This window comes from Cajanus cajan, chromosome 5 (assembly GCF_000230855.2).
Source record: "Cajanus cajan strain Asha chromosome 5, NIPB_CcT2T_4, whole genome shotgun sequence".
NCBI classification, from domain to species: domain Eukaryota; kingdom Viridiplantae; phylum Streptophyta; class Magnoliopsida; order Fabales; family Fabaceae; genus Cajanus; species Cajanus cajan.
The window spans coordinates 661,327-683,750 of record NC_138521.1 but is presented as its reverse complement, the minus strand read 5'-3'; the positions used below and the strand labels follow the sequence as shown (position 1 = coordinate 683,750).

At 31.7% G+C, this 22,424-nt stretch overlaps 3 protein-coding genes across 5 annotated transcripts; 2 read left to right on the top strand and 1 right to left on the bottom strand.

The window, feature by feature from the left end:
• Window positions 1-3,015: 3,015 nt before the first annotated feature.
• Window positions 3,016-10,279, top strand: LOC109816992 (mannosyl-oligosaccharide 1,2-alpha-mannosidase MNS1). Its single transcript, XM_020382180.3, has 14 exons — window positions 3,016-3,532; window positions 4,324-4,371; window positions 4,876-5,049; window positions 5,547-5,659; window positions 5,876-5,941; window positions 6,072-6,243; window positions 6,912-7,001; window positions 7,329-7,453; window positions 7,610-7,675; window positions 7,947-8,055; window positions 8,164-8,262; window positions 8,794-8,874; window positions 8,956-9,126; window positions 9,689-10,279. Exons 1-14 carry the CDS (start codon window positions 3,374-3,376, stop codon window positions 9,923-9,925), a joined length of 1,710 nt encoding a protein of 569 aa, XP_020237769.1. The 5' UTR covers window positions 3,016-3,373; the 3' UTR covers window positions 9,926-10,279.
• A 2,348-nt stretch (window positions 10,280-12,627) lies between these two features.
• LOC109816986 (Cation efflux family protein) lies at window positions 12,628-17,826 on the top strand. Of its 2 annotated transcripts, none has more exons than XM_029275146.2 (14): window positions 12,628-13,106; window positions 13,198-13,252; window positions 13,325-13,457; window positions 13,534-13,589; window positions 14,176-14,290; window positions 14,425-14,482; window positions 14,565-14,683; window positions 15,473-15,592; window positions 15,695-15,796; window positions 15,879-15,951; window positions 16,673-16,740; window positions 17,120-17,177; window positions 17,257-17,388; window positions 17,477-17,826. In XM_029275146.2, the coding sequence occupies exons 1-14, from the start codon at window positions 12,917-12,919 to the stop codon at window positions 17,509-17,511; spliced, it is 1,314 nt and encodes a 437-aa protein (XP_029130979.1). In that variant the 5' UTR covers window positions 12,628-12,916; the 3' UTR covers window positions 17,512-17,826. The 2 variants fall into 2 exon arrangements, with proteins under 2 accessions (XP_029130979.1, XP_020237758.1); XM_020382169.3 differs by having other exon boundaries at window positions 12,630-13,106; window positions 17,257-17,382.
• A 2,204-nt stretch (window positions 17,827-20,030) lies between these two features.
• Window positions 20,031-22,100, bottom strand: LOC109816996 (large ribosomal subunit protein uL30w). 2 transcript variants are annotated; one of them, XM_020382188.3, is made up of 7 exons: window positions 21,954-22,100; window positions 21,629-21,807; window positions 21,428-21,525; window positions 21,282-21,339; window positions 20,670-20,749; window positions 20,486-20,588; window positions 20,031-20,409 (listed from the first exon to the last, which is right to left on the bottom strand). In XM_020382188.3, the coding sequence occupies exons 2-7, from the start codon at window positions 21,803-21,805 to the stop codon at window positions 20,194-20,196; spliced, it is 732 nt and encodes a 243-aa protein (XP_020237777.1). In that variant the 5' UTR covers window positions 21,806-21,807; window positions 21,954-22,100; the 3' UTR covers window positions 20,031-20,193. The 2 variants fall into 2 exon arrangements, with proteins under 2 accessions (XP_020237777.1, XP_020237779.1); XM_020382190.3 differs by having other exon boundaries at window positions 21,880-22,002.
• Between the last annotated feature and the right edge of the window lie 324 nt (window positions 22,101-22,424).

Sequence of the window (22,424 nt, the reverse complement as noted above, 5' to 3'; positions counted from 1 at the left end):
TGATTAAAACAGATATGGACATTACAAAACAACATAATCAGTTTCTGCCACCATTTATCTTTATTGTTGTATTGAATTTTAATAAATTTATTTAGTTATATTTATAATGTTAATATTCAATATATTTAATCACTTGATGGTAGTGTCTGAGTTTTGGTAATTGATAAGTGAAAATCAGGAAAAAAAAAACCTGAATCTGTAGGCCAGAACAGCCCGTTCCGGATTCATAACGGTCCGTTCTGGTTCCACTTTTTATGTGCATTTTTTGAATCCGGAACAACTCGTTCTGATCCATTCATCATGTGTTCTTTTTAAATTTGGAACGACCATTCTGGAATTAGAACGGGCCGTTCTAGAACGTGAACAGTAAAAAACGCTAGTTGGGAGAAATAAATTTACACGGTTGCTATTTGGGTAAATATTTTTAAAATAATATTATTTGAGTAAAAAACTCACTATATCCATCCTTATATATAAATTTAATTATCTAATTTAATAATATTAAAAAAAATAATTAATTTAGTTGATAACAATAAATTTATCTAATGTATATATTTTTTTAAAACTACTCTTACATTATTTTTCTTTCTTAATTAATATTCACATATCTTCTAATTAATTAGAGTATACATCATATATTATTTTTCTCTCTTAATTAATACTCATATTTCTTATAACTAATTAGAGTATATATTATTTTAAAAAAAAATTATAATTAATATATTTTATCAAATTAGAAAAATACACTTTAATTAAGAGTATATGAGCCTAAAAATAATTAATATATAAAATATTATAAGTTGATATTTTAATTTTTGCATAGATAAAAAAACGTTGGAGAATTAGAAGTTGCTCCAATTTTGAAAGTTCTTTGATCTCCGAGATAAAAAATAAAATAAAAAACTCATAAAAATGAAAGTAAAATTTGAATTTATAACTTTATGTATTTTCTTGACGTACTTGATAAAATAAATAAAAATTAAGAAAATGTTAAAAATATATTCTTTATGACTAATTATAATTTGTTATAAATCGTATCTTTTTGTCACTGCCAATTAGAGAGTCTTCATCTTAATTTTATAATTTCCAATAAAACATGACTAACGATGGAGTGGACATCTTCAACTATTTTAGTGTAAATTGCTCTTTTCTCCCCTCATTTATTTGTTAAAATTATACACTGCTTTATGTTTAAAATATGCTTGCATAGTTTTATCAGTGAAAATGACACACTCTTTTTCTAAGCGATGAAATGTATTATATGTAGTAAATTAGTAAATATGGATCTTTCATGTAAAGGCAGTGCTATTTTTAAATTAGTAAGATTGTATACAGTCTCTACTCTTTAGATTAGACTACATTGCACACGTGTTCAGTCCCACTCACACGTATTAATAATGTGTTTCCTACTCTTTTTGGCACAACTATTTATTTCCAAAATAAAACTGGCCTGTGTTAGGGACACAAAAATTAGCTAGTTCTTAATTCCATTTAATGCAAATTTGTTGTCTCATAAAAATAATTCGTTAAAAAATATTTTGATCAGTAACCCAAAAATAAAAAAAAGTTTAAAGTATATTTAGATAGAAATTTATAGGAGTTTAATTAGTTGAATAATGTACTTGAATTGTTGTGATATTTAATATTTCAATCACTTAAAATTAACTATTATTTTTAATATGATAGAATTATTTATTGTTTTTTTTTTGTTTTTAATTAATATCTTAAGGCATTTATTTGTACAACTTTAAATTAAATATATAAAGAAAAAAATATACTTCAATTTTTTAAAGCACTTTTTAACATTTGTATCATTAATATCATATAAGATATATTTGATACAATATACTCTTATATTTTTTTTATATAAAACATAATTTATTAAAAAATGTTGATATTTTTTAGAAGACACTTTTATAATTTTTTTATGAAATAATAATTTTATTTTTCATCTTTTATCTCTATTAAAATTTATAAAAATATGTGTTTTTTTATTGTTGAATAATGAGAAAAGAATTTGATAAGTGAATATTTTCTCTACATATCTTAAACTCTTCAATTATCATTTATCAATTTTTATTGAAGTTAATGCATAAGTTTTAAATATGGAGTATTATTTTTACATCTTTCATGAAAATTTAATGATAAGTAAGAAGTATAAAGTTAGTACATCATGAATTTTTGTTTTATAAATTTAAAAAATCAAATAACTTGACTATTTATATTGATCTATGTGATTTATTTTAAAGAACTTTATAATCGAAAGGATCACGGGAGTAGTTAATATCATCAATTTTTAAGAGTTTTTAAAAAATATTTGTTATAAAAATTAATAAACTTATTTCACACACATATATATAATCATGTTATTAGTGTGAAATATCAACTTATTTTTTAGTAATTAATTTTTGTTAAATCATTTTATTGATCATCTTTATTGAAAATCTCTTATCTTAACCATCTTTATTAGAGTATCCTATTCTAACTACAATATAAATATAAATGTAATAATATGCGATTAGATAATATTATAAAAACACTTTAATTGGTGCATGATATATAATTTTTTAAAATTTAATTATTTGAAAATATTAAAATAATATATTTTAATATTAAAATAAGTTAACCATTAACTGTGTAAAAATATAATCAATTAATCATAACAAACTATCATATACCATAAGTTTATAACTTTCTTGATTTTTAGAATATTTTAAAAATTATATTAATAATGATTTTTATTGACACTTGTTGGCGTGAAGGGACATGACATGACAATTAAATTAATGTAATAACTACTTTTTTTAATCTTTATTTCACATTTATTAGTTTATTTAAAGAGTATATGATTTTTGTAGCATCTTATAAATTTTTTTTTAAAAATAAATAGATTGAAAGATTTTTAGTTTATAGTTTTTCTTCGGATAATAAGATGATTTTGGTAACTACCACCAATAAAAAGAGCGTTGTACGATTTTTTATGCGCTGAATTTTCTTTGTTTAATAATAATGAATTTGAAGGAATTGACTTGAATTGAGCAAACGGGACCCATGCCGTGGAGAGTTGAAGTCTCCGCTCCGTCTGCACTTGGGTTCGGTGTTTTCCATTTCATCTTCATCTTCTTCTTAGTCATAGCCATGGAAATAGCTTTCACAGCATAATTTTAACGCGTTATTACTTATTGACCAAAAGGAAAAAGAATCTTATAAACCCTCAAACCTCTACCACATTCCGACAAACAAAAACAAATTCGTAGATTTCAAGGAAACGACCGTCCGTTTTGTTTCTCAACAATTGGTTTGGTCTGCGGCAGAAGAGGACAACGTTGGTCGTTGGTCTGCGCAGTGTGAGCCTTAGATCTTTGTGTTAGGAATGGCGAGAGGGAGCAGATCAGTGACGAGCAGCCAGTGGAGGTACTGCCACCCTTCCTATTACCTCAAGCGTCCCAAGCGTCTTGCTCTGCTCTTCATCGTTTTCGTTTGCGTCTCTTTCGTTGTTTGGGACCGTCAAACTCTGGTCAGAGAGCACCAGGTACTTCTCGATTTGGATCTGATTGTGGGTGTTTGTGTCTTTAATTTCTTATGATATGGATGATTTTGTTGGCTAGCGCTTGGGTGGAGATTTTGTGTAGTTGTGTCTGGAGATCGTGATTGTGTTCATTGCTTGTGATGACTGAGTTGAGTTTTTTTTTTTTAATCCATCATAATTCCGATGACTGCACGAAAGTTCGAATCTAGGACTTGTGTATACTACTCCAACTTCAACCACTTGGCGTACCTAGTGGTTGATTGTGTTGAATTGGATGTATATTATCGAGAAATGTGGTGAACTAGTTTTTTTTTTAGGGGTAGAGGTTGTATTTCTAAGATTGAATGGGTAAGGGTGTGATATAAATCAGAACCCAGATGAGAAAATAAGATTTGTCCCATTTTACATAACGTGGAATGCTAGCAACACTCTAGACTATTGGCCGAAACCTATTGGAAATTATAATTTTTAGTGATCTCATTTCTTATTTAGTGAGTTTCTTTTGATTTTGTAGTTTAAAAAAAAAATCCACGTGTGTTAGAAATAATATGTTAGGGGGTAGGTTACTAGCGCTGCTGTCATATTTAATTCCTGCCAAGCTACAGAATTGGAATTACTGTTAGTTTTTTTATAGCATACTGTAATGCTAGATGGTGATTATTTGGCATAATCCGGATGTGTTGCTGACTTTTAAATTACAACTTTATTTTCATTTTTCAGTATGACTTTATGTAAAAAGGGAGGGTGAATATGTTTTTTGGATTTTCGGTGTATAACTTATCTGCTAAATACAGGTTGAAATTTCTGAGCTGCAGAAAGAAGTATCTGATTTACAGAATTTGGTAAGAAACTATCAAATGCTTAATTTTTTGTATTTCTGCCACACTTGGTCCAGTCTTTTGTTCCCAAGAAATGTTTGATTTTATTTTGCAAACAATAAACACAAGCAATGAGATAGGCTGTTTGTATCTTGCATTTCCAACATGAATCCTGCTTCAAACAAATTGAAATCTGATAACAACTTTGGGAAAACTTTACCACAAAAGCGCTTGCTGTTGTAGTTGGAGTTGGAGAGCCCAAGGCTGTATGAACCCTACACTAGAATCCCATACATCCAATGTGGTACTCTAGTCCCTTTCCTTGTAATTAGATCCTGACAAAATCCTTCAGTGTGAATTCTTATTCTACATTCAATCTTGCATAAAGCTAAACACTCACCTCTGGCTGTTAGCTAGTAAATCGTTTCCTTGTATCTGTTTTACAGCCAAGGGTTCTTATTTGATGAATGGAATATTGTTTTATCGTCATTAAGCTTCTTGAGGGCTAAGTGATTAGACTTGTTTCAGTTGGATGAGTTAAAAAACAAGCAAGGTGGTAATGCCGGGAAGATTGACTTCAGGTCCAAACAAGATGTCATAGATAATCCCATTGATATCGACAGGAGGGAAAAAGTAAAAGAAGCAATGCTTCATGCTTGGGGATCTTATGAGAAGTATGCATGGGGCCAAGATGAACTTCAGGTATGGTGAATCTCTATTATGAACGATCAACCTTTTACTTTTTATTTAGTGATAGTTATAGGTATTCTGTTGTGGGCACATTCTGTATGTCTAAATTTTCTGTTGTAAAGCTACAAGTTCCAGCTTCTTTCCCTATATGTAAATCCTGTGGAGATCTTGCCAGATCAGGATATGGTTCATTTATATTTTTGCTCCAACACTATAACAAGCAACAGTGCTGGGACTGATGTGAAAAAAATAAGGATTTAGCATTTATGCCTTGAAGCCATTGCCCTTAGTTAATGAGTGGATGATGCACTTTTGCTTTCATTACATATCCATCCAAAATAGTGATGTGGTTATAAAGTTGATACAAATGTGTTCTTGTACTAAATGTGTGTTGTTGTGTTCTTAAATAATACATGATAAATATTAGTTTTTCCTAAAAATAATCATTTTACTTGTTCTTTAAATTTACATATTTTTGAAATTAATTGTTATTTTTTTGGTGTTGCCAGCCACAGTCAAAGAAAGGTATCAATAGCTTTGGAGGTCTTGGAGCAACTTTAATAGATTCTCTTGATACACTATATATTATGGGTCTCAATGAACAGTTTCAGAGAGCACGAGAGTAAGTGTAACTTTTGACTCAATAATATGAACACAACATGTGATCTTTTTCTTTTTTTTCTTCAATCATATCTCTATATAATGTTTGGAATCAATAGTTGCAAGGTTGTTTATAAAATTCTATTTGGCAATTCACTTTATATTGTTTTCTACTTTTCTCCTTCAATTTTAATGCTCTACTGGGGGCACACTTCATAATAAGAATTTGCTCTGGCAGATGGGTCGCAAACTCTTTGGATTTTAACAAGGATTATGACGCAAGCGTTTTTGAGACGACCATAAGGTTACTTTATAAGGTTTACTTTGTAGTTGAAGTCCCTTCCCCATTTGCAAAATTATATTTTTGAGTTCATGTGCTAGACAACTAATATTGTTTTTATAAATCTTTTTCTCTTTTCAACACCAAAATCCAGAGTAGTAGGTGGTCTTCTTAGTGCATATGATCTTTCAGGGGACAAAGTTTTCCTCAACAAGGCTAGAGAAATAGCTGACAGATTACTTCCTGCATGGAATACACCTACAGGAATTCCTTACAACATCATCAATTTGTCACATGGAAGGGCACACAACCCTGGTTGGACTGGGGTAAATTATAGCATTCTGTTTATGGCTTTATGAATTTCAGTCTTACTGAACACTAGCAGATTTTGGATATTACTTTGTTGGGTTTAGTTCTTGATCTTAACTAACAGGCATTGTTTTTACATTTTTATTACTCTTAGTCGGAGATATGTCTTTAAAGGGTTTATATAATCCTAGGTCTTACTTTCTAAGCTTCAATATTGTAGTCATAAGTTATTTTTTATGTTCCATAAGCATAATTTACTGCTAGATCAATGAAAATTCTTGTATGTGCTTTTATAATCCCTTTGTGTTTGAGCAGCCTCTCCTCTCAAAATTAGCTTTAGGTAGGTCTTTTTCTAAGAAACATGAGAGTTTATATATATAGAAAAGACACAATTTTAGGACCTTTTTGGCTGAATATTGACTCATGAAATTACTATTTTCTTATTTTATTGTATAAACGTGGTGTTTCATCTTAGGATTTTGTATTAAAGGCATGGAGTTGGCTAGTTGATGTTGCAAATATCATTCACATGCCTAATAAAATTTAAAGGCTTTCTTTGTTAGTTCTGCTGGGTTTTTTATCGATTGATTTTTATTTGTTCATTAGTTTTGGATTCCCAACTCTGACTGTAAGGGTCACAATCATTAAATAGTCTCTAATTCCTTTTTGTCTTTATTTTGTTAAGGGTGAGAGTATCTTGGCAGATTCTGGCACTGAACAACTGGAATTCATTGTTCTATCTCAAAGGACTGGAGACCCAAAGTATCAACAGAAGGTTTTTAACTTTGATTCTATATGCTCTATTTTTTAGGGATTTGGGGGGTGGGTTACATTTATGTTGATCAAAATCAGATATAAATACATATAATTACAGGCAGACATTGTGTTGCTGGTGCCCTTTAAATGTTAAAATATGCTTAATTGATGACAGACTGCTTGTACGACTACTACTAGTCTACTAGGCTTATTTGTTCTTTATTTTAAGCATGTATTGTTAACTGTTAAGGGCATCAATTAATTGCTTGTGCCTTTATTTTGGATATTGCATGTGCAGGCAACTTTTCCAGCAATGCACTGATTAGTTTGCACCATGCTATTTCAGGTGGAAAATGTAATAGCCCAGCTTAATAAAACATTTCCTGATGATGGATTACTTCCCATCTACATTAATCCTCATAGTGGAACTTCAGGCTACTCTCCCATCACATTTGGTGCCATGGGTGACAGGTATTAACCCGATTTAGCAACTATCTTTTACATGATAAAATCATAGCAAACCTCGGCATTTGTTTGTTAATATGATCTGGATATCGTTATTTTCTAATCATTTTACCATGTATTTGTTAATTTGTTCTGGTGATGATCAACACAATGCTGTTGCAGTTTTTATGAGTACTTGCTCAAAGTTTGGATACAAGGGAACAAGACTTCAGCTGTAAAACATTATAGGTGAGAATCATGCACCTAATTGATCACATTTTCTTCCCTTTGGTCTGATTTGTTAAATGAGGAGTTCATAATGCAATCCATGTCATTGTGGTAGATGGTAGTAGCTAAAATCTAATTTACTTCCTTGGATTAATGAGAGAATTTGTATGTTGGTCATTAAAATTTTATGGCTAAAGGCATTTCATTTTTTCATTTCACATAAATATTGTATAAGTGCAAGTGTTCTTTAACTTTTTTTTTAATCCATTTCTTTCTGGAATCTTAAAAACAGAGATATGTGGGAGAAATCAATGAAAGGTCTGTTAAGCTTGATTAAGAGGTCAACACCATCTTCTTTTGCTTATATATGTGAGAAGAATGGAGGATCTCTCTCAGATAAAGTATAATATTGCATTACAATAGTCAATACTGGTATTGTCATATTTAGTATTTAACATATGATGTTCCGGGTGTTGGTATAATTTTTTCATTCAACTGAGTACCTGCAGATGGATGAACTAGCATGCTTTGCTCCAGGGATGATTGCTTTGGGATCATTTGGTTACGGTTCTGATGATTCGCAGAAGTTCCTGTCACTTGCAGAAGAGGTATATTTTAATTGCCAATTTAATGAACCCTTAAGTGCTTGTTCTGTTGACTGACCGAGTTTTGGTCTTGATCTGTCAATTTACATATGGTTTTCACATCAATATAAATTCAATAAAAAAATTCTGATTAGGAATTGTTAAGCTGCTTGGATTCAAATCATGATGATGTCAATTTCATTTATATATTATGCTGTTGGGTAAAATAGCATGCATTTCAAGTGTTGAGAGGGGTGGATGTTGCTATCTATGTTTCCTTTCAGGAAAACTGTTTCCCCTTTCTTTTTGCAAGAAATTTATCATTAGTTTAAAACAGAGAATGTGTTTAGCTATAATTAGGAATTTCGTTGTCATTCAAATAATTATCCAATGTGAGTGGAATTAGTGACTATGTGTGTTGTTTTGATATGTCATATGTGAGACAACCTACCGGGTATTGCACTTCATATTTCTTCTCCAGGGCATGTGGATATTTTATTTTACAATGATTGATATTGTGGGGTGTTCACTGAAGATATGTACCTTTCTTTGCAGCTTGCATGGACATGTTATAACTTCTACCAATCAACTCCAACAAAATTGGCTGGAGAGAACTATTTCTTTCATTCTGGGCAGGTTGGTTATTGGTTTATTTGTTACATCACTTGCATGCAATATGAAAATTATGTGATCCGAAATTTATTTTTGAATTTTAAGGACATGAGTGTGGGCACATCATGGAACATACTGAGGCCAGAGACAGTTGAGTCCCTCTTTTACCTTTGGCGTCTAACTGGCAACAAAACATACCAAGAATGGGGTTGGAATATATTTCAAGCTTTTGAGAAGAACTCCCGCATAGAATCAGGCTATGTTGGACTGAGGGATGTAAGCAGACCTCAATTTCACATTTCATAATGTGTTTTTTTTTTTTTTTTTTTTGCATTATTATTGTTTCTGTATCTAATACATCCTATCAAAAGTTAGAATTATTTGTTCTGGTTCTTTAGAGAAAGCCTTTATTGAATTAAGCACTTTGATAGGTTATAAAGGCATTTTATATGTGCCTTTTCTCAATTGAATGATTTACTTATTTTCATAGGCATTAGGTGTTGAAAATTATGTTTTTAGGTTTTGCAGTTATCGTCTAGTCTGAGAATTTGGAGGTTTTCGAATATCATACTTGTCAGCTGGGGACTGTTGACTTTTACTATTCATAGACAATCTACTTGGTCGTGCCTATTTTTGTTTGATGAACATTTAGCTGTGTATTGTTTGATCAATGGAATTGTTGGCACGGCCGTAGCTTCTTACTCCAATGATTTCTGCCAATTTTTTTCCTTGCTTCCTTTGATGTTTGTCTAATGCTGAACAACCATTTAATATCCTTAGCAACTATTCTGCTTCCTACTCATGTATTTTGTTTTTATCACTTGTTCAAATTTCTCAGGTTAATAGTGGAGCCAAAGACGACATGATGCAAAGCTTCTTTCTTGCGGAGACCCTCAAGTATTTTTATCTTCTCTTTTCACCTTCTTCAGTCATTCCATTAGATGAGTGGGTATTCAACACGGAAGCCCACCCTCTGAGGATTGTGACCAGACAAGAAGAGAGACTTGTTGAGAATAATGAGAAGCAAAAACCTTTTCCTAGATTAGGTGGCAGGAAGGAAGGAAAGTCAGGTTAGTTTCCATTCTTCTCTTCCTTCCATTGCTGATTGATCCCCTTTTACCAAAATTAAAGAAAAAGCAGTTTGTTCCATAATGGAGCTTGTAAGATGTCAACATATCCTCATTGGGAGGGGTAAGGGGTTCGTTCATTCTGTCTCAGATGGTGTCTAATATAGGAAATAGTTCTTCATTGAAGTTCTTAGAATGGGTTTATTCAACGTGACCTGACCTTTTGTTGATGAATGACCCTTTTGCACGGCTAAGAGATTGTTGTCCTTTATTTTTATTTTTTCCGGAACCAAATTTTCAGAGCATTATATAACTGAGGCATATATCTCCGCATTGAATAGAAGATAATCCTTGCCTATTAACATTTTTCTTTATAGTGCTTTTACTTTATTACGTAATTTTATGGAGCGAAACCCGAGAGGTAGTGTTATACACTTATTTTGTTTCTTTAAAGAAATTTGGTATGGTACTATAAGTGGATCTCTGTATTCAGCCATTCTCCAACTTTATTTATTATTTTTTCTAAATAAATAAGAAAGAAAGCCTTCAATTTTTGTTGTCTTTTGTTGGATCAGTTTTTGATGGAACTCATGACTCGTCTATGGATATGCACCTTAGTTGTATCCAATCGAGGAAAAAACATTGGAAGATGATTTAAATGATTAACGGGGATGTTAGAAGCACTTTTTTTAGAAAAATAAAATTAAACAAACCGGCGAATATCACTTTGAAATCATGTTTCTCCCACTAATACTAATATTTGGAATAATTAACTATACAACTATTACATGTGGATCACTGTTGCCAAGAAAATAAAATAAAGGAACAAAAATCTATTACAAGAGTCCATCACAGACATAGAAAATCATTTATTTTCTTTTGGAGCTGTGTCTGTCCAATGAAAACATAGATAGATGGTCAAATTTCCTGAAGAATTAAGGAAACCTTTAGATGAATTAGAACGGGGGCAGATAACACATTTATCTATAAAAGAATTAAAAGTAAATTACACTTTTGAATCATGAATCAAGCTTAAATGTTAATTATTTTAAGAATTATATTCTACTCTCTCCTTAAATATTAATACGTGCCTTATTTTAATGCAAACAATTTTTTTTTTTTGTCTTTCTCTTTATTATTCTATTAAAATATTCATTAACAAGTTTGGGATTTCTAGTATAAAATGATTTTGGGGTTTAATTTTTCTAAAGTAGATGTATAAAGTGAAAATTTAATGACACAAATATCCTTGATGTAAAGTGAGATAAGTTTTTTAGGTGTTTTAATTCAAATCAGAGTTGGATGTATCATTACTTTCTCACTTTACAAATTTTCTTATTTTAGAAAAGTCTAATCTAAGAATTTGAGGTACTTTTTTTTTTGGTCTTGCTATGGATATATTAGCTCATTAGATGGGTCAGAGACAAATCTTGCTTATAATATTGTAATTGTCGCTAATTTAAAGGGTTTTCGCACATCATAAAAATCGAACACATGATTTTTCACTAAATAGATATTAAATATGAAACTTAATTTCTTGAGAAAAACCCTTTAATATATATACACAATAGATATATCTTAACAGAATTTGATAAATACACAATAGATATATCTCAATAAGGTCATTTTTACAATAAATGAGTTAAGATATCTAATCATTATGTACCTTGGCCATGTTTAATAATATTATCAAATAAAATAAACAAAAACTAAAAGATTGATTGAAAGTTGAAAATTAAAAACTAAAAATTGATAAGTTGACTTATTGAATTAAAAATATTTGGTAAATCTAGTTATTAAATTAGTTGATAGGAGTAAAAGGGCATATATATTTACTTTTTGATTTTAAAAAAAAAGGCACATTATTTTTAAGCGATTTATTATTTTCAAAATTTGTATAAGAAACTAAAAAAAGACATTTTTTTACTTTATTTTTTGGACATCGTTCTTTTGTATACAAATTTTTAACAATAAAAAATAAAGTGAAAAATAAGATGACAAATTTAATTAAAAAAACTCCCAAACTAAATGACCCCTTTATTACTTAATTTCTGAAATTTGGTTATCATGTAACTTTTAAACATTGACTAACTTTCATGTTTTAATTTATTTAAAATAATTATAAACTTAAAAATTAGAATAATAAATTCATTTGGTAAAATATATTTATTAAATAAAATTGTGATTACATAAATGAATTTATAATCCAATTTTAATAATTTCATGTTATGAAGAAGTAATATTTGATGAGACCGAAAGAAAGAAAGAGTGACACAGAATAATAAAAGTTTCCAAACATAACAAGGCAAAAGTAGAATTATATTAAGTCAGTAAAGGTAAAATAATAATAATAATAATAATAAAAGAAGTTTACAAAAAAATTCTTTAAAAAAAAACCTATGAGCTAACAAAACAAACTAGCATTGGCAACTGGAGCAAGGGATGAGGAAGTTATGTTTCCCGATTAAAATTACTATGCAGATATTTTGTACTATTAACGAATAATTTTTTTTTATTAAACAAGTTTATGAAGCATTTAAATAAGTTAAAAAGGACTAAAATAATTTTCCAAATCTCATAAAATCAATTATACCAATCATAAAGTTAACTATCTCCTACCAAAAAAAAGCATTCAAGTAAATTGCTAACATCCTAAATTCGTTAATAAAATAAAAAATAAAATAAAAAAAAAAAAGAAAAGGAGGCACAGTAATATAAGAAGCAATTTGTTTAGTTATATGCAAATGTTTCCCCCAAAAAGGAAAAAAAAAGAAAAAAGAAGTTGTGTTTCTTTCCACTGTTTCACAGTTTCAGTGTGAGTGCTGATTGTTGGAGAAACAGAAGAGGATTCGATTGGCGGAATATTCCATGAACGATTTTGGTTCCCTCCCTCTCACCTTCACACTCAACAACAATGAATTCCACAGCTTAAAACCCTAATTTCACTTCGACACTCGTCGCTGCCACTGACGCTGGGTTCCATCAACCACTTTGAATTAATGCGAACATCCTATCATCTTCTTCGCTCTCGCTTTCGCCGCTGTCACACGCACGCGTATCGTTCTCTCTCCGTCGTTGTATTCGCGAAGCCGGAGCACCATCCGCCGCATACGGTTGCCTCCTATTCACCTCGCTCAACGCAGATCCTTCTTCTCGGCTTCAATGCTCATCGCTTCCCCTATCATCGCAGTGCGTAACGCGTATTCGCCTCTTTTTGCTTCTCTTATGCTTGCATTTGTATTCTCTATATTCATTCACCTCTTTCTCTTGTGTTTTCTAGGTTTCTTTACGAGAGCTAAGCCAGCGAAGAATATCGAATTCAACGATCGCCACAGGTCTCTTTTATTTATTTACTTGAATTGAATTGAATGTGTGATGTTAATTCTTTACTCTGTCCGTTATTGTAGTCAGCGAGCTGTTACGACTGCATTGTGGTGTAATTTTCTTGTTTTTTCGCTCAAGTTTGGAGTATGGTTAGCTTCCTCTAGTCATGTTATGTTTGCTGAAGTCGTGCATTCAGTTGCTGATTTTGCCAACCAGGTAACAATTAGACAGTTCACTGATTTTGTAGAGTGTGATTTGTTCGTTAATGTGTGCTGCGTAACTTATTTTGTAGGCGCTACTTGCTTATGGTCTAACGAGCTCAAGGCGTGCACCAGATGCCATTCATCCGTGAGTTAAACTGTGTTAATTACGTTCATTGAGCATCTCATTGAGTTACAATTTGTTAATTATTTTCAAAGGTGCATTGATTAGGAAGTGATCAATGGTTGAGATTTGCTTAATTAGTATAAATAGTAATATCTTTGTAATCATTCAGTATCTTTTAGATCAATACAACGAGATATTTTGATGTTAGTCCTGTCTTGTACTTTGAGCTTTGGCCTCATCAACTTCAGATCACTTGCATTTCCTCTCAATTATCTGACAACATTTGTTGCCTCTGGTCCCAATTATTTGTTAAGTACTCAGCATGGAGCTGATTTCAGATATTGAACGTGTTGCCATTCACATGCTGTATGATTCAAGAACTATTTTGCATGTAATGGATGAAATATGAAAGTTATGGTTGGCTTTAGAATATAATTTCTGTCAATAGTGTTCCAATCACTAATTATGCTAAATTTAACTAGACTCATTATATGATAGTAATTTGTTATGACATCTTTTCTGTGAAATGAGATATGGCTTTTGTCTTTGTATGAATTTGGAATTTAACGGGTGTGTTAAAATGGCAATGTGTCTTCAATTCCTACAGTTATGGCTATTCCAAGGAAAGATTTGTTTGGTCCTTGATATCTGCTGTTGGGATATTTTGTCTTGGTTCTGGTGCTACCGTTGTTAATGGGGTTCAAAATTTGTGGACTGCTCAGGTATTTAACTAAATTGAATCCTTGAATCAAAACATTTGACTTCTTTCATATGTTATTATCAGTTTTCTTATTCTAATTATTCATCTATGATTTTGTCTTATCCAAGTCATTGACTTTTGAGGCTTTCCTTTCAGCCCCCTGAGAATATGCATTATGCAGCTTTGGTGATATGTGGTTCATTTGTCATTGAAGGTACTGCATTTTAATCTGGTGCAGTCTATTTCCTTTTATCTATTTCAGTTTTTTCCTTTTTTCAATGGGTATTGTTTGTTAGGGGCCTCTCTTATTGTTGCCGTACAAGCTGTCAAGAAAGGTGCAGCCACAGAGGGAATGAAATTAAGAGACTATATTTGGCGTGGCCATGATCCTACATCTGTTGCTGTAATGACAGAGGTTGTAACTTGTTGCACTTTCTCATCTCTAGTTCCCAAAACATGTTACAGCTTATTTGGCATGAACAATAATTGCTGATGCATCGTGGGAGTGGTGGGTAGGAGAAGAGGATCATTTAGAAATAAGAGTTTTGGATAGACTTAGAGTCTGTTTAGATATAAGTTTAGAAATGTTTTTGAGAGTATATCTGCTAGAAAATACTCTTTAATCTATATTTTCGGCAGAGAAACTCTAAAAAATACTTCTAACTTGTATCCAAACAAACTCTTAATTACTTATCTAGCATTCTTACATCTTTGGCTGTATTTTTCCTTAGAAACAGTCTAGTAATGCTATGTACAACAAAAATTGTACATCACTTTTATGTATATCTCTTTTCATTATTAATAAATATCTTTTTCCATAATAAATGAAGTGATAGAGAGAGATAGATACAGAAGTAGTGTTGTAAAAGTTGTTGTACAATTTTTGTTGTGCATGTAGCATTACTCATTTATAACTAGGCATGTTCTTGTAGTTGATTAACTAGATGGAACTTCAACTTATAGTTATATGCTCCCCATGGGCAATGGTAAAGAAAATGTAAATTTTGTTGTCATTTTGCATCAGAAAAAGGAACAGGGATGAGTGACTTAAAACTTGTTGTGCTGAGAGGAATTGCTTATTTGTCTCTTTAATGGAGTATGCAGCATGAATTTATTTGTTTATTTAGTTTTTAAACACCTTTATTTAGTGATGAATTAAGAAGTCGTGGTTGTTTGTTCTCATATATGATAGCAAAATATGCAGGATGGTGCTGCCGTCACTGGCCTTATGATTGCTGGGGCATCATTGGTTGCAGTCAATGTTACTGGAAATCCCATTTATGATCCCATAGGTTCAATTGTAGTTGGCAACTTACTTGGAATGGTAAAGAGTGTTCAGAAGGAAGCAGAAATTCTTCAAGAATTTGAAGTTAGCATAGAATCAGAATCTATATAATTTTAATTCCAAGCTGAATTAACCATGCAGGTAGCCATATTTCTTATCCAGAGAAACCGACATGCTTTGATTGGTAGAGCTATGGATGACCATGATATGGAGAAAGTACTTCAATTTTTGAAAAATGACCCGGTACAAGCTTGTGCTGATTTCTATTGAAATCACATCATTACCTTATTATCATTCATTTGACTAAGGTGACTTTTATCTTTAGGTTGTAGATTCCCTCTATGATTGCAAAAGTGAAGTTATTGGGCCTGGATTCTTCAGATTTAAAGCTGAAATAGGTTACCTTTCTCATTATTGTTATTATTTTCTATGTAGCTTATTTGTGGGTACAATTCTGAAATTTGCCTTTCTTTAGAATTTAGAATATGTTGTTCTCTTTTTAAAAAAAGAAAAAGCCCTTTTTTAATTCAAATATATGTTAAAAAAATCATAATAATTAGGTCATTTTTTAGAAGAAAAAAATTATCATGCTTAGTCTTGACAGTTATTGCCATGAATTGTCTGTCTTTATTTCAATAATCTTCCGGATCCTGTTATATATTAAATCCTACGATCATTATGGTTTGCTATATTTTTCATCACCATTTTTTGGCTATATGAAACATGCTACTTTTGTACTCTTAAAAGTTTCTATTGTTACTATCTAATAGAATTAGTACTCAGAACAGTATAATAAATGGTTCATTAAATTTTGATGGGAAAAAAAGCTTTTATAGGATAGCTTTTCTCAAGAAGATACTCTTCCTAATTTGTAATAAAAGCATTAAAACTCTGTTTTCGAGAATTTTTTCTTTACCCCCAAAACATGTCTATCATAGTTTTTTAATTAAAAAAATGTTTTATTACTTTTTAAATAAATAGCACAGAAGCAAACTTGAAGCTGAAGTTCTCTATATAATAAATTCAAATTTCATTGTCTACGCCCATAAACATGTCAAGTTCAGATAATGGTAACATTTAAGCATGATGATGTTAATATGGTGTTTTTTAATGGAACAGATTTTAATGGAGTGATGGTAGTGCAAAATTATCTTAAAAGGACTGGACGTGAAGAGTGGGCCGAACAGGTAGATACACTTTCATAATGTTCAATTAAAATTATGTTATGTTCCACTGTTGGTTTTAGCATTATTCACTTGCTGCTGCTTTTGATTACATGCCTGTAAAACAGGAATACATAGCACCTGTTTAAAGTATGTGCATTAGCAATTATCCTACACGAAATCTATCCTAGGGCATTAGTTCACATTTAAAAGAATAATATTTTCCGGCTCTTTGGGCATGAGTAGTGTAGGTTAACTCCACTTTTCGGGATTCATTCAACAGTACTACAATAATTATACTGCCCTGCTTCCCTGTCATCGTGTGGTTTGGAATCTTTACATATGTAACTTTCATAACAGCTAAGTTGTTTTGATACCACCTCTTCTCTTTTGTTATTTACAGTTTCGTGAAGCTGCAAAGAAGGATGATGCTGCCCTGGTGAGGATTATGTCAAATTATGGTATGCAGTACTAAGCTCGATCCTTATAGTCTTGTTGATTGAGAATTAATTGCATGCTTACAGTTGTAAGATGTGGCAGGTGAGGAAGTAGTTACAGCTTTAGGAAGTGAGGTAGATAGGCTAGAGAAGGAGATCCAGAATCTCGTTCCTGGTATTCGGCATGTTGATATTGAGGCCCACAATCCAACAGAGGCGACCTTGTCAAGTGAAAGTCCTGAATAAATTCGACTTCATCTTCCCAATTCCCATTTATTTATATTATCAAAGCATTCATCAAAATTTGATTTGGCTTTATCCAGTTGGGGTCCGGTTTCTGAAGGAAATACGGAGCTGAGTTACATGCCTCAAATTGAGTCGACAGCTCTTGATTGATGCGCACGAGTCTCCCACTAAAGCGAAACATGTTTGTGTGGGTTTATGGAACGAACGACATCAGAGCAACCTCGAGCGTAAAAGAGTAGAAAGCTACGATGCTAAGTTAATTTTTTATTTGCTGCAGCTCCTGTCATTTGAGAAAATCTATTTATAGATCGTTATTATTGGTTGAAATATAGAACTTCATGTCACTTATAACGAGCCTCAATTGGTGAGACTTAATAACCTTTAGCTTATAACAAAGAATATATCAAGTGTGATAATTTTTGCTTTAGATGGAGTCCATGGCAAGGTGTCTTTATTAATCAATCATGCTATTAATACTTCAAGGTCGTGTGACGCTCTGTTGGAGTTGTTGACACTTGACTTAGCCTGGCATTTTATAGGAGCTTAATTACGCTCACACTCACATTTGATAGGAGATAAGTTTTTTCATTCTAAAAATTATGTTTTCTGAGAATTGTCAAAATAATGTTTAGTTATTCATAAAAATTCTTAAAAATATTTATATATAATTCTTGAGAATTAAAAATGTTCATATTTGATTACAATAGTATATTTTTAGGTATAAATATTTTGTAAAAAAATATCTTTTATTAAAATAAATTTATTAGATATATTTATTTATTCTAATCTTGGTATAAATGACATTAAACTATTTTAGAAAGTTAAAAATTATATACACAATTTAACAAAAGAAATAAACATAAAACAATACTACATGATAATTAAAAAAGATAGAATATATTATTTAATTTGATTCAAATAAAAAAAATAATTAAAAAAGTGTTAAAAATATCATTAAATTGTAGAAATAAAAGACTTTAATAATATTATTAAAATTGACAAGATTAAAAAATAATGTAATACAAGAAAGAGAAATAAAGATATGGGAAGAGAGAAAAAGAGTAAGAAAGGGGGGGGGGAGGAAGAGAAATAGGGGAGAGAGAGGTAGAAAAAGAAATAAAAGGGAGGAGAGAAAAAAAATTAGGAGAGAAAGAGTTTTTTATTTTTAAAAAAACATTATAAACTTGTATATGCATTAAACGAATGTTATGAAAAAGTTGAACTATCAACCCCATGAGAATTTTGTAAGAAAATAGAATAAAATAATTCCCATCAAATTATATTTCTAAAAATCTTTATTTTTTAAATGATTATCAAATATTTAAGATTAGAAAAGTAACATGGTCTCACTGCACACTTTTCACATCTTACAAGTAATGGACAATAGGCTTGAGCATCGATCACGGCTAATTTCGGACCAAAATCTTTAAAATCTCTCGTAATCGATTAAGAAAAATTAAGAGTCATTTTCGACCGATGAAGACCTCAATTTTTGGTGAATTCAATCCATGCGAGTTGCGAATTCCTCAACCTTTCTCTCGTGTCTCGTGCTGCCCTCCACCTTTGCCCTTTGCCAGTCTATTACTACTTAGTTGGGAGAAATTGGTGAGTTTCATATCTTCGCATCACCACGTGCTGCCCTCCACCTTTGCCCTTTGCCAGTCTATTACTACTTAGTTGGGAGAAATTGGTGAGTTTCATATCTTCGCATCACCACCCTCAACGAAGATGACCATGACAGGAAAAGGTTAAAGAGAAGAGGATGTTTGTAGAGTAAAATAAAAAAAAAATAGAAAAAGTAGAACAATATAAATATGATGATGAATATGAAAATGAAAACGAATAAAATAAACAACCGAATTCGTATATATCAGATGAGAAAATTCAAATACCAAGTCCAACCATTCAAACCCATTTGAACCTAAAATTTACATCCAAAATCTATGAGAAACAATCTACTTCAAATCTCAAGCGATAATCTGATCGATTTCGGATCAGCCAAAATTTTTTGCCCAAGCCTAATAGCCAGAGGCTACAACTTGTAGAGGCAGGTATAGTAAAAAAAGAAATACAAGGAAAATTGCTTTAGTTCAGTTCTAAAAGAAAAACCAAAACACTCGTCAATTGATATTTGATATATGTACATTGTGTTAAGTTCAATATCTGAAGAAAAAATATCTGTTTTACTGAAATACATGTTTCAGTAAAATTAACTCGCTTTAAATCAAATGTAACGTAAACTCTTTAAAATTTAACACAAAAGACATCGCTTAAGAGAGGGTTACTATTCATAATTGATTATTCAATACAATTCACATTATACCAAGGAACAAACAATTCCGATCGCTAATATTAAAAGACACAAGATCCGGATGATCTTAAATTAGCCAATGAAAAAGGCAGTTTAACGAAACTACACCGTCGCTAATACTAAAAGAAACAGAAATCTTTCACTCAACGTTTAACTTCCATAAGAGACTAGTAAAGCGCCAAACAATAAAATAAAATTACTAAAAAGGGACTCGAGAACATATCCCAAATCAGGCAAAGTATTTCAAACTGAAAGCTAAGCATAATAAAACCAAGCATAATAATATGGATAACTTAAAATTAAATTATCACACTCAATACTTATATAAAACGAAAAAGAAATTCAACCTTAACAAAATGATTTAACAAAGTCAGGAATGTGATATTTTCAAAATTTCGGATAATAAAATAGTCTGATCTTGATCTAAAAAACCAACAAGGAAAGATTGATCCTCCTAATCAATGATTTGAACAGAGACTCAGCTCAATTCATTCTCCTGATTAGCTCATTGATGTAATTCTCCCGGTTTCCAGCATCACCTCCTTCAACATAATGGTTTCTCTTCTTCTTTAAGCCACCCAAAGGAGCCTTGAGCTTAAATGGCCAAAGGAAGTTGTTAGCCTCCTTAAAGTGAGGACCAACAGTGATGATCTCATGAATAAGATCTTCAGTGGATATGATTCCAAATTTGCCAAGAGCCTGTCATCCAAGCAAGTCAGCAGCATGTAGTGAATGAATTCAAAATGTAATTAAAAAACAGAGTATACAAACATACCTCCTCAATGATGGAGTTGTCAGTTAGAGCAGTTCTTTGCTTGTTTAGCTTTCCATACCCTCTCTTATAAATAAGTTCTCTCACGCTCTTCAGATTAGGGTATCTAAAACAAAAGCAGGAGTCACTTAAGAGGTAAATGAGGAATCATTATGTTTAAACAAGTATGACAAAGAAGTAAACATACCCATAAGTCACATAAGGCTCAACTCTGCGGAGCATATTCACTGTGGCTTTGTTGACTTTGAGAAATACACCATTGAATATCTGATTAACAAATAGTAAGAAACAGCATCACCAAATTGATATTATGTAAACAAAACTATTCATTATATAGTTGATCTTAACATGCTCTAAAATGAACCATTTACTTCCAAATGAATCGTATCACCAAACACAACCAAGTATTAAGACTTTATAAAGATCCAATAAATTTTAAATGGTGGCTTTACTGATCTCCATGGACAATCACTTTAATGCCTCAGATTTCACAACTTTAGCTTATTAACAGGAATCTCGTGCAAAACAAAACACCCAAATGCCAAATGATCAAACAATAAACCTTAGCTTGGCAAACATAATGAAAACAGCAAAATATGAGGATTGCAGTCCCTATATGATTAATTGTTGATGCCTCACGATATGTGCCAATTCTTTTTCTATCTTTCAGGGAGAAAAACAAATAAAACTTCCTGTATCAACTATCCTACCACAAAGCTAAATGCAACTCTTAAGCATAACAGCGCATAGAAACGAAACATCACACATCCATTGAGCATTCTATGAGTATAACTAGTACCTGTCTCAATCGCAACAGCTGCAAGATCTTCCTTGTCTTGGGGTGCATGGCATTAATACTGAAAAACCACAATCACATCAGTTAAACCAACCACAATATTCTAAACCCTCATATGAAGAACATGCAAATAAACATAAAACACTTACCCACGGATGCGAATAATAAACAAGAGCTTAGCCTCTGGATCCACATAAAATCCACCTTTCAACTTGGCCTCACGTTTCAACCTAATCAATTCTTTCTCCTAATAAAAAAAATCACAACAGGTTCAGAACCAAAAGAAAACAGAAAAATTGCAATTACAGCAAAATTAGGGCTACAAAGTTAAGAAAATCAGCGAGGTGCACCTGCTCATCGTACTCCTTCGCGTACTGCTTAGCTCTGTTGTAGATGAGCTTGCGGCTCTCGGCTCTCTTCTTCTTCGCAGCTTCGAGTTCTTGCTTCTTCGCCAACGCCCATTCCTCTTCCCTCTTTCGCTTCTTCAGCACCGACTCCGGAACAATTGTTTTCACTTCTTCACCCATCTCTGTTATTCGTGCAATGAAATAAATCAGAAGAAAAAAAAACTAAAAATGCTCTCAGATCTAAACAATCATACCACACGTGTGGCGGATTCGGCAGAGAAGAAGAACAGTGACGGATCGATGACGGAAAAGGGAGCGATAGACTTACCGAGTGCGACTGCGAATTAGGGTTTTCTAACGTTGTCAAATGAGATAGCTAGGGTTTTGTAGTGGCTGAGTGTTGTCAAGCTTCTGACGATGGACGGTTTAGATTAGGGTTTTACTTTGAAGTATCATTCTGACCGTCGATGAAAATGAAGCTCTTGTTGGGTTAGTGCCCGTGTCCAATTAGATACCCAATAGGCCCAATCATCTAGTTTTTTTTTTCTTTGTCTCGACGGCCTTTTTTCTTATAAGGGGTATAGTTTTCCTTTAGGTATGTGAAATTAATCAATTATTATTATTAATACTAGAGGGATAGAAGCACTTCATGCCTCTGATAGTTATTCACAAATAAAATATTAGAAATTTTTGTATAATTATTTGAAGAAAATTTAATTTTTTTTTTATATATGGAGATATAATAGTCCATTAAAAAATGGAAACCAAAAAACGGTTTACATCTCCTATATTCCCTTTA

What these genes read in the sequence shown, in the direction of transcription:
- LOC109816996 (XM_020382188.3), bottom strand. Translation starts at nt 21,805, where the DNA reads ATGGGTGAAGAAGTGAAAACAATTGTTCCGGAGTCGGTGCTGAAGAAG. An exon ending in CGAAGGAGTACGATGAGCAG is followed by an intron (nt 21,526 to 21,628) that starts GTGCACCTCGCT and finishes TTTTTTTATTAG; the next exon opens with GAGAAAGAATTGATTAGGTT. An exon ending in ACAACTCCATCATTGAGGAG is followed by an intron (nt 20,410 to 20,485) that starts GTATGTTTGTAT and finishes CTTGGATGACAG; the next exon opens with GCTCTTGGCAAATTTGGAAT.
- LOC109816992 (XM_020382180.3), top strand. Translation starts at nt 3,374, where the DNA reads ATGGCGAGAGGGAGCAGATCAGTGACGAGCAGCCAGTGGAGGTACTGC. An exon ending in CAGTTTCAGAGAGCACGAGA is followed by an intron (nt 5,660 to 5,875) that starts GTAAGTGTAACT and finishes TTGCTCTGGCAG; the next exon opens with ATGGGTCGCAAACTCTTTGG. An exon ending in GTTTTTGAGACGACCATAAG is followed by an intron (nt 5,942 to 6,071) that starts GTTACTTTATAA and finishes ACCAAAATCCAG; the next exon opens with AGTAGTAGGTGGTCTTCTTA.
- LOC109816986 (XM_029275146.2), top strand. Translation starts at nt 12,917, where the DNA reads ATGCGAACATCCTATCATCTTCTTCGCTCTCGCTTTCGCCGCTGTCAC. An exon ending in CTGTTGCTGTAATGACAGAG is followed by an intron (nt 14,684 to 15,472) that starts GTTGTAACTTGT and finishes CAAAATATGCAG; the next exon opens with GATGGTGCTGCCGTCACTGG. An exon ending in GAGGATTATGTCAAATTATG is followed by an intron (nt 17,178 to 17,256) that starts GTATGCAGTACT and finishes AAGATGTGGCAG; the next exon opens with GTGAGGAAGTAGTTACAGCT.